The 11536-nt window shown below is 38.1% G+C and overlaps 2 protein-coding genes across 3 annotated transcripts; both read right to left on the reverse strand.

Moving 5' to 3' along the window:
- Window positions 1-2276: 2276 nt before the first annotated feature.
- On the reverse strand, window positions 2277-5555 carry LOC149037807 (uncharacterized). Its single transcript, XM_089187415.1, has 6 exons — window positions 5434-5555; window positions 4762-4839; window positions 4328-4483; window positions 4106-4207; window positions 3215-3506; window positions 2277-2897 (listed from the first exon to the last, which is right to left on the reverse strand). Exons 1-6 carry the CDS (start codon window positions 5434-5436, stop codon window positions 2695-2697), a joined length of 834 nt encoding a protein of 277 aa, XP_089043541.1. The 5' UTR covers window positions 5437-5555; the 3' UTR covers window positions 2277-2694.
- Window positions 5556-8857: 3302 nt separating this feature from the next.
- On the reverse strand, window positions 8858-10670 carry LOC149037808 (uncharacterized). Of its 2 annotated transcripts, XM_089187421.1 has the most exons (5): window positions 10402-10670; window positions 10027-10104; window positions 9758-9835; window positions 9237-9523; window positions 8858-9054 (listed from the first exon to the last, which is right to left on the reverse strand). In XM_089187421.1, exons 1-4 carry the CDS (start codon window positions 10521-10523, stop codon window positions 9280-9282), a joined length of 522 nt encoding a protein of 173 aa, XP_089043547.1. In that variant the 5' UTR covers window positions 10524-10670; the 3' UTR covers window positions 8858-9054; window positions 9237-9279. The 2 variants fall into 2 exon arrangements, with proteins under 2 accessions (XP_089043547.1, XP_089043548.1); XM_089187422.1 differs by lacking the exon at window positions 10027-10104 and having other exon boundaries at window positions 10402-10571.
- Between the last annotated feature and the right edge of the window lie 866 nt (window positions 10671-11536).

Consider the following 11536-nt stretch of genomic DNA (forward strand, 5'->3'; position numbering starts at 1 on the left):
GGTTTGATATGGCTTGTCGCGTAGGGAAGCAATCCATAGCTTCATTTGCATTCAGATGCAAACAAATGTCACTTGGTTAAACTAGTTTCCTGAATTTATTTTCTAAATATGAGACAAAAATGGTTTTTGGTTGTTCAAGTTGTGTTGACAATTGTAAAGTTTTTTCAACATTTTTAATTCATTTGAGCGGAGGTAATAGTTTATCGTGCCTCGAGCGACACAATAATTTATTGTTTGAGGGAATCAATGATTTATTTTACCAACATTCTCTTACTGCAAATTTATTTTTTCTTCGGTATGGTTTTTGTTTCCAAGCGCTTTTTTTTTTACCAAATAAACTCGTGAAGATAGTGACGAGCTCCCAGTTGGCTTGTTAGCTCAGTTGGTAGAGCGCTGACCGGTATCGCTGAGGTCATGAGTTCAAATCCCGTAAAGGCCTGAATTTTTTTCAGGCCTTATTTTCACTTCTGCTTAAGTAGTGTTGATTACTGTAGATCGCTTTCATATTCACGTCTTCATCCGCAGTTGAAATATATGACTTTCATATATTCACCTTCGTTTATTCCCTACTTCACGGGTTTATTTGTCACCAACGTAGTGACCAGCTCCCAGTTGGCTTGTTAGCTCAGAGGGTAGAGCGCTGCACCGCTATCACAAAGGTCATGGTTTCAAATCCCGTACAGGCCTGAATTTTTTTCAGGCCCTATTTTCACTACTGCTCAAGAAAAGTTCATTAATTACTGCGAAGATCACTATCATATTCCCGTCTTTATCCGCAGTTGAAATATATGACTTTCATATATTCACATAAGTGAGTTTACTGATTTCGTGTAATTTACACGTATTTCACACTCACGTGCGTGTGTTGTTATTGTGCGCAGGTACGTGTAGTGACGAACAGTTTGCGTCAAGAGCCTTTAACGCGGCAGGATACGCGAGCACTGCATGTACCAGCACGTAAAAAAATCCTTGAGACCCGTTGTTTCAGCAGAGAAATTATGATTTTTAATTTGGACAAAATTACACAGACTTCCATGGACCTTGGGCTCGATTTGTACCCCTCGTCTGAGACAAGGGATAATTTGAATTTTATCACCGATGTGAAATTTTCATGACTAACTGATTGAACCATAGTTATTCAAGCTATGAGAATCGTTTTACTTTTTGAACTTACTTGTAAGTACAACTCTTGGGTCGCAAAGTAATCTCCTGCCAAAAACAAAAACAAAAAGCCACTGTAGACTGAAACGCGTCAATTTTTTTTCCTAGTTACTTTTCAGTTCCTTTTCCTTGAATTCAAACTAATTTATTTTATGCATACTTACCGTCTAGCTCACATCTACGCACGTTTAATTAAGAGGCTAAAAAGTTTTGATAGCGTTGCCTGAAATGGACCTTGCAAAAATTAGCTCTCAGCCGAAATTTCAATCAATCCTCACCAAAAGAAATCCGTACAACTGCGCTAAAGTCTCGCGCCGCACGGGTTTTCGAACGTAGGTATTGGTTATAAGTGAGAGTTATGTTGTGGATATAGTCTACTTTTATGCTGATTATCTTTTTGCTGTCAGTCTCGATCTTGTGTTGACGAGAGCGCGGACAAATGACTCTAACTTTGTGGGGAAGGTGAAAACGTCTTCTTGTAGCACTTCCTCTGTACCGAGAGTAGTTTTGCCCTCTACCCAGGCCTTTCTCACTATCTGAATGGTAGCGCTTGAGAGGATAGGGATTAAGATTTGTAAACAATAGTAAGGGTACTTCGGCAACATATTTATGTAGTGTGTTATAGAAAGCTTATATATATATATATATGTGTGTACATCTTATTTTATCCGTTGAGTTTATTGCTATTTATGATGAACGTCCGTTCAGTATTTAACCCAAGGAAGTGTGGTGATTGAGTTTATTTTTTCAGTTTCGTTTCATTGCATCCACATCAAGTGCTAGCGAACTAGTTGGCCCACTTGTGAGAACCAAAGAAAAACTACTTCTCTCGAAACAAAGCTAATACAAAATATTCATTTTGGTAATGAGTTGAATGGCAAGAAAATGACAAGCTATTTTTGTATCTAAGGCTTCGTACTCATCCCCTTTTGGGTGAGAGGCTCGGGGCATCTCGAGAATCAGACATACTCTTATAGAGGATATATACACAGAAATTTGGCCAATGAGTTGCCTTTGCTCTTGGAAGCCGTGCCCAGTCTCGTACATGGTCGCTCTTACACGCTCTTACTTTTCAAACAATCTTACTGCCTAGTGTGAAGTGAGGATTATACTTTGAAGCTAAATAAACATTTTATTTCTAATTTACTTCAGAACTTTCCTTACAATTGAAAAGCCTCAATGGAATCTTAAGACAGCTTCTACCTGATAAGTTTGAATATTCTCATTACCTGTTAGCTGGATAATGTAAGGATATTTGGGGAGAAGTTACATGATAATCATTTGCAGGATTTCAGGGGTTAGTGAAGCGACTAAACCTTTTCTTTTATTCGAGAGCATTAGGTTGGATGAAGAAAAAAGCTGTACAAATTAAATGGTCAAATTCACGGAAATTCAAACCGGAAGTTGTCATTAAATTTAAAAAAAGCATTAGAATAAACTAGCTTATCAGTCCTGCTCATTGTTCAAGGTCCATTAAATTACTGTATAGCACTTCTTAACGCTTGTTTTGACACAAGTAGCAAATATACCAATTTATCCAATCAGCCATCTGCAAACACGCTTGCATCCTCTGTTTCGGAGATTCAAGCACTTTCGCCACAACTTGTTGAACCCGTCAGGAACTCTTCTGCAAATCCGTTTTATGGCCCATTTACACACCTTTTTACAGGCCTTCTTTTTGAGCTTGCGCAGCAACCTACTACCTTTCCGCTTGCGGAAGAAACCTCGTTTTACACCTAGTAGATAGAATACGAAAAATGCCATCAGTGAAAAGTACAAAAAACCCAAATATCCTATGGATATGGAGTTTCTGAAATTGTGTGCGAGACGCAGTAGCCTTGTGGTTAGTGCGCAGGACTCTAAGTGGAGAAGTGTGGGTTCCAGACCTGGCGGGGTTATTTTATTGTGTTCTTGAGCAAAAAAAGTTTACCAGAGAGGGGGTGGGGGCTTAAATCCACCTCACCTTACAACCCAACCCACTACGTGCCCCTGGGCTACTCAACACCTTAAAGATGTAAAAAGTATTAAGCACGGTTGATTGTTTAAGACTTACGTGTGTCAGGAGTGTCGTCCAAGTCGATTATTTCACGAGAATTGCTGGCGTCTTCATCAAAATCCTCATAAAATTCTGCATCAGCTTCCATATCATCATCCGCATCCGTTTCCTCGTCATCTTCCTCGTCATTGAGGTTCATAGCGCCATCGGTAACAACATAGATTGGCAGATTCACACACAGATCTGCCATTTCAGCACTCAGTCCAGAACGATCTTCAAGCTCTCCCACAACTGTCATTTGTATTTCAGTTGAAGAAGTTGTTGACTCTTCGCCCGCTCCAGGAGTTTGCTAAAAATGACATGGCAGAACATAGAGATGAAAATGATTAGCTGTTTTCATTAATTTAAATTTGTTTCGATTGACAATCCCTTAAAGAAAAACGCCAAAGGGCCGGTTATTTACACGAAGTCTAACCCAAACCACGGTTTCTACGCAATCAGTGAGCGCCAGGCTCTAATTCTACATGAGAGCATTGATTTGATTAGATAACTGTCCTTCCACGGTTATTTTCCGGCCCTCTCGTCACTGTTCGCAAAAAATGATGTACAGTTGAAAAGTCTAGCTAACTTGAGGATTGTCCAGTACGCGGTTTTGTTAAACAACGGCTGAACTTTGTTAAAATAACCGGACCTTAGAACTTAAGGCAATCTCAGCAATGGTATTGAAGTCATACGTTGGAGGGATTACCGTGCCACAAATCTCGTACCCAGATACTACCGTGTAACTGTAACAACCGCTTCCAATGGAAGGTCTGGGTACGAGACTACCGTGCCATAACAAGGATCTAAAACTATAGAAGAACTCAAAGGACGCAAAGGAGATCTTGGATGCCTGAAATGGAAAATGATAAGACGCTGTGTTGCACTTTGGTAGTAACTTTCGCTCACCATATCTAAAGCTTCCTTTAAATCGGCAGGTGTGAGAGTTTCATCGATTGAATCAGCCATATAACAAGCCTTTTCTTCCAGCAAACGAACCATCGTCACTTGCTGCATGAAAAACAAACAGAGAAAAAGTTAAAACTTTATGTCCAACCCCCCTCCACAGAAAAAAATATAAACAGAAAAAAATGGGCCCCGACTGTAACAGAAAATCACATTGATATTCACCCTTTTGAAATCGTAGACTATATCCCCTGCTGATTCATTGAGCGATGTCTTCGATACATGGAAGGTCTCTGTTCCCTTTGCAGTGTCAATTTCGATCTGTTCGCCAAATCTTTCTCCACCACTTGACAGCTCCAGAGAATATTTAGCCACGGAACTCTAAGAAGAGAGAAGTTTTATAAGATGTGGGAATGTATGTTTTGAGATTTACATCAATCGAGCGTTTGCATAATTTATACTTCGAGACAAATACTTAAAGACATCTTCATATGTTTTTAGCAACTTGTACCCCGGTGGAGGCTTTACTTCAAGAAAGGAGAAAATTGGGACACCATTGCAATTTGGGAAGCACGCACGCGCGTATATGACAATATGTGCTTGCGCAAAAATCGTCTCTTCGCCCTCGAATTAATAATTAAATATGATCTCGTTCTTACCTTTGCCTCTGCAATTAAGGACATGGATTGAACGCTGACGGTCAGCAGAGCAAGACATGAGAACAGCAGCTTTAATTTCTGGTGGAAAAGAGAGGCAGTATTGAGTTATTAGTGAATCAAGGACGGCGAACAATGTTGATGGTTAATATTCAGCTCCATTCTTATAAGCTCGCTCCTATTTGAATTTCTGTGATCTCTTCCGTGAAATTATCTTTACTATTAATTCACTGACTCCTAGATGAGAAAGCAAGTTCACTCATCGGCTTTCCATCGTCACTCAGCGATAAACTGAAAAACTGTGTCTAACTTGCAGCTTATAGTAAGTAATAAACAGACCACAAACTCTAAGTAAGCACTCGATACTCTAATTGTTATGGTGTTATAAGAGTTATCAGTACGGGTATCTGCAAGGTGCTACTTCTCCTAAACGACCACAGGACACCCCTTTTTATTACAAAATTTACGTTCCCACAAGATAAACAACCAGTTGGTAAGGTTTGAGGAAATTCCAGGGCAGTTACTATTTCAGAAGAATGACCCTCAGTCCGGGATTCGGGATTTTAGGAGAACTGGTGCTGGGAAACGAGATTCGGGATTACAGAGATAAACAGTACATAGGACTGGGGCGTAGGAATCAAACAAGGAGGGTTTAGGGAAATATCAATAACTTACCATCTTGTACTCTACAAGGAGCGCAGTTCTTGGAGCTTTTTTGGAGGTTCTTTCTTACCGTGTGCAACGTTTTTTTAAACAGTGAGAAAAACTGCCTCTTTTATACCATTTGATGAGCGCTTCTTCTACCGATATCATGACGAAAAAAATTAGTCAGAATCGCCTTTCAGATGTCTCAGCTCTGACATCAAACTGAGTTAGGTTGTGGGTAGAATATTGTTCTTTAAGCTAAATATTTCAAGGGGACACCATTTCTTTGACGCGAATCTCTGGCAAAAGCGTGGGTTTCTTACCCTGCTTGAGATAGCAGTCTAAATACCGAAAACCACCATACTCTAAAAATAATTACAGTACTGTTTTAAAGACTCGTTGCTATTTATACATCGTGATCTCAAGTTTTTGCTAAATGACCTCAGTTGCAAAGACAGACTTGCCCATTTTCATAATCCAATGTCAAAATGTTGTAGAATGTAGGAGATAATTTGGTTAAACTGAATGAAGTTTGCATACATAGATCGCTGCTATCTTGCCCATGACGTGTTAAACTTTTTCCAACTCAGAGACACTTTGTATTTTCTGATAGCTGATATTCTTTGATTAACAAAGAGTCGAAAATAACCTAGACTGCTATACGGCTAGGTATAAATTCGCTCGTTTTCATAAAAATGAACCTTTTAATCGGTGATTCTTCAGTTCAAACATTCTGGGAAGAACACAATAAACTATTAAGGATTTCGCTGAGTTGCATGCGTATTCCCTGTATGTCAATAATATTTATGTGGATACTTCTATTTTCTTGTCACCCGTTTTACTAATTTTCCCTTTGAAAAATGTGAACCCTTTTGGGTATCTCATTCTTCATTATCACACCTAGTACTTCAGTTTTAGCTTTAATATATTCTTAAACTTTTGGCGAACTTCTGCCTCATTATCTTACAGCGAAAATGTTGCAAAATTTGATAATTGTGATGAGCCCATTCTTGTTTTGAAATAATATTTACTTCAGCCAAGATGGCTCTCTTTCTGCGTAAGTTTGTTGCAAATAAAATTAAAACGTAAATAATTACGTAAACAGAGATTCGCTGATAATATCAGCTTCCATTTTGATATTTGGTGCTTCAACGAAACGCAAAAAGCGTACGATGTCCGAGGAATTATTTTCTCGTTTTGATTCATATCGTAATCTGAAGGAAACGAATTTCGTTTATTAATTGTTGTAGAGTTTTCGTATCAAATTTAATCCATCTATTTGGAAACGACACTTTTAGTTTAGCGGACGCAGACACCTAAATCATGATTTTAAGTTGTTTTGCAAATAAGATTTTTCAAGTGGATGCTTATGGGCGGGCCGCTCATAGATGCTGACAACATATTGGAATTGTTACCTCATTTAATATGGCAGCAATTAGACTAATACAGAACTTATTTATGTCAACAGATTATAGTTTGATATGGCTTGTCACGTAGGGAAGGAATCCACAGCGTCATTTGCATGCATTTGCAAACAAATGCCCTTTGGTTAAACTATTTTCCTGAATTATAAAATGGTTTTTGGTTGTTCAAGTTGTTGTCTTGAAAATTAGAAAGTTTTTTCAACATTTTGAATTCATTTGAGCGGAGGTAATAGTTTATCATGCCTCGAGCGACACGATATCATTTAACGTAATCAATAATTTATTTCACCAACAACCTCTTACTGCGAATTGTTCTTTCGATATGGTGTTATTGATTCCTATGCGCCTTTTGATTGTTTCTTATCTGTAATATATTTCAATACAGTCGCATAAATAGCATCGGTGGCAATTTTCTCTTTCTCTATATACATATACATCAAGAAAGGAAATTCATTTCTCTGGAGTAGTGATTGTTCACTGAGTGATCACAGATCACGTCAAAAAGTTGTACGTAGGTGTCACTTTTGCCCACGACTTGTTATGTGCCTCCTTTCTGCTTCAACTACATTTGACGTCAATTGAGGTCCTTTAATGAACAGATACAAGCAAACGGAAGTATAAATTTAAACTTCTTAACTACTTCGAAATACATCCTTGATATTCATCTAAAAAATACTTTGATGACCTTGGGAAATATTTGCAGTTGAGATTGAGAAGGATAAACAGAGCAGCGAGAACAACAATATATCTTGCCTCGTCAAAGACATTTATAGCCAAGGAAAGATATGGTGTGGTGTCCTGGCAAGAAGTGAAAAAACATTTCTTCGGATCAACTGATTCAGTTGCTCTCTCTTCGAAGAAAAACTTTCCCCCTAAGTTTTCATGATGCGTTTATCTCACATATTAAAATATTTCTGCAAGGAAAAGTTTTGCTTTTAATCACGCGTCTGTGAGGAGCCATCTGAAATTATTGTGAGATGTTTATCGTCTTCTGTGGTATTACGGTGCGAACTGAAAAAATATATTTTGGGAGTTAGCAGACAAAAAGTTATTTGTAAATAGAAAAGAGAGATAGTAAGTTTTGAGCTCGGTAAAGAAAGAGAGAAAGATGTTTTTCGTCTTGTCACGAGCGTGGGACAAAGGAAAAAAAATCCGAAGGTTTGGGACTCAATTCCTCATGGGGACTCAGAACTTTTTCTTTGTCCCACGCTCGTGACAAGACGAAAAAACATCTTACTCTATTTCTTCACCGAGCTCAAAACTTACCATCTCTTTTTTCTATTTAAAAACATAACGCTATCGACATTGCTGGTCCTAGCAGTATGCAGAACGCGTGCCGTATGAACCTCGTAATAGACCTCGCTCGCCGTAGAGTAGTGGCTCAGTGGTAGAGCCTAGGAGCGCGGAATCCGAAAGTTTGAGGTTCGATTCTTCTTGGGGAATCACAATTTTTTCTCACGCTCTTGACAAGACGAAAAACATCTTTGTTTAAAAAATAATTTGTTTCAGGAGGCAGTCATCTTTTTTTAGGTATGATGTGCTCAATAATCTCTAGTGCGAATGTCGAACTACCAAGATACTTCGAAACAAATAACAAACTCGAGTCAAAATCGGGTAAAGTTCGTTGTACTATTGTTACCCTCACTGAATCACTCTTACTTTTCGAATATGTCTGTGGCTTCGCCTCCTTATGGACCCCGTTTTTAAATCCCTACTAACGAGAATTTTCTTACCCCCAAACTCCCGAAAATGAGAGACCGTATTCTAATTACTCTGTTCAAAATGCAACCCCATTATAATCAATCCAGTGGTGAAAATGCAACCCTATCCAGTGACACGTCACCATCAGCCTCTTTCAAGGAAGTGACCCCACCCCACGCCTCAGTTATTTTTCTTACGAGTAGCTTGCAAGTGATTTTAGAACAGTTGTCGACTACACTCAGAGAGTCAAGAAAACGGTGTTTTCATTCTAAATGCTACTTAACGAGAATCCAAGAAGTAAATCAAACTGAAAAGAAAATCAAAAAGCCTTTTTTTCGCAATCTTTGGTTGATTTTTATTGACGTGATGTTAAAGCAAATCCAAATCACAACTTTTTCCCATTATATTAAAACAGAAGCCGAGGAGTCTTTTTAGTTACAGAAGTTTTAATTCTAGAAGTATTGAAAGTTGTTAAATCATAGTCTCAAGTTTGACATGTCATTTCAAGCTGAGTATTCATCAAGACCTGACAGGGAAGAGAAAAATCAAACATAAGTACTAATGAGGGTCACTCATAACCATCTACCGCCTATCATCAGTATGTATATTCTTCATACTCTTCTCTATGTTTTCTCAAGAACCTGAAGGAGACTTTGTGTAACAATCAGGAGCTGCACGTCTTATTTCTTATCTTTTTTTGCCACTCACCTTTACCCATCCATTGTTAATTATATCACTGATATGGTCTTCGTTAACCGCGAAGGCGGCGTAAACGGAGAGAGCGGCGACCACGACGAATTCTACGAACGCGGCGAACTCTACGACGAATACGAGGAAGGCGGCGAAGTCTACGACGACGAATGCGTCTGACCAGTCTAATTCGGCGTGTAATGCGTTGGGGGTCAGCTGACTTTTCTACTGCTCCTACGTCATCTTCGTCATTATCGAATGCTCCCTCTTCAACCTCTTCGTCTTCGGTCGCCATATCATTTTCTCTGAGTGCAGGAAAATAGAGGTGCCAAAGATCATCGTAAACCAACTAGTTCTTTAAATATCTATTTACTCATGTATTTGTGACATTTAGACAGGCTGGCTCAGTTCAGCTTTACAGCTGGTATGGTGACCTGCTCAAACAATAACAAGATCAGACCACAACACCGGAAGCTATATTTCCTACTGTTTGCGAGAAGTAGGTGGGGTTCTTCGACGTCCCCATTTCCTCAACGTACCTTCTGTGGATTGCCATATCATTGTCCTCCAAGTCTTCCTCATCAAAGTCTTCATCGCTCTCTTTCACGTATTCTTCACTAAAAATATATAAAATGTAAAACGAAACCACCGCTGTTGCGACACAATTCAATCATATTATAAAAAAACAAACATTTTCAAATGTCTAACAGGAAAGCTAAAAATTAAATAAGCTAAATTGACCAGGTTACACAGAGGATCGAGTTACACATATAGGAAAGCTAAAAATCTAAGCATTTCCTCAACGTACCTTCTGGGGATCGCCATATCATTGTCCTCTAAGTCTTCCTCATCGAGGTCTTCATCGCCCTCTTTCACGTATTCTTCACTAAAAACATAAAATGTGAAACGAAACCATTGCTGCTGCGACATAATTTAATCATATTAGAAGAAAAGGAGAAAATGGAGAGACAAGGAGAAAATGGAGAGGGCCTGGCTCTTATTTTCAGTTCCCGATGCTTGCGCAATGGAGTGTCATCGAAGGAATTGCCAGTTCCCGCCACAATTTAATATCTTCTTCTTCATCCCGAAGAAACAGGAGGGAATCCTTATATTTGGAACCTTTGTAAACTCTATTTTGTTACTTAAGTCATCATTTATAGTTATTTTTCTTTATCCAACTTACCCTGGAAGTTTTTCTGCTTCAAATTCATCTGCCATGTTGGCCAAGTCATTTTCAGTTACCGCCACTGAAAAGCCAACAGCGAGTACAAAGCAAAACGAAGCCAAGAAAATAGATATCTTCATTTTGACCTCTCCGTTGGAACTTGAGTTCTCAACTGTAGGAAGCCTCAGAGCTCACTGCTTTTATGCATTCCATTCGGGTGATATTAAAATTCATTTTTCCCTCAGGCACCCGATATTTGATCATAGAATGTAGACCCTTGAAACTCTGTAAAAAATAGAATAAAGAATACAATATTTAACCTTTTAAGATAAAAATCTCAATGGACCATCCTAAATGTTCGTCCGTCTTCTAATGATAGTATCAGGTACACCACATACTTTGAGAATATTTACTTATTCAAATTGCTAATTATTTCCAAAGCTTTTCTTTGACGTTTTAGTTGATTTCATTTCACTGATAGAAACAATTATACTTCAATTTACGTTCATTAGATTTCATTAACACATATTTTGCCTCAGTCAGTGGCTTTAACGATGATGTAAATCCTCAAAAATCTGTAAAAAATGGATTTCGAAAACACTTGTTCTTCTTATAGATAAAAATATCAATGGCTCCAGTGGTGATGTTATCACATAATTTATTTTGATGATATTTACTCTTTTAAATTCTTAATTATTCCCCAAGCTTTTCCTTGAGGTTTGAGTTGTTGGTTTTTTAGAGCTTGCAGATAACAAGGCTTATACTTCAATCCGATTTCATTATATATATATATATATATATATATATATATATATATATATATATATCGTTCAAATAGAGAGCTTTGATAAGTTGAATGATTTTAAAATTATTTGATCTTCTTCTATTCGTCTATTCAACAGTACAACACGTTTTCTTTACGCATCTAAAATGAGTGGCTTGTTAAAGATTTGAGCAAATTTGTTTTGTAAACACGGATTGGAAAGGAACAAATTGAACTGACAATTGGGGAATAGAGTGTAAACTACTTTGCAGTAAAACAACAATTCCTTCATTCGTGAGAATGCAATATTTTCACTACGTGTTAGTAACGAACCAACATAATGATCAGCTCACAACTGTTGGCTTGTTAGCTCAGTTGCTAGAGCACTAT

Source organism: Pocillopora damicornis, chromosome 11 (assembly GCF_964200805.1).
Source record: "Pocillopora damicornis chromosome 11, jaPocDami1.2, whole genome shotgun sequence".
Taxonomy (NCBI): domain Eukaryota; kingdom Metazoa; phylum Cnidaria; class Anthozoa; order Scleractinia; family Pocilloporidae; genus Pocillopora; species Pocillopora damicornis.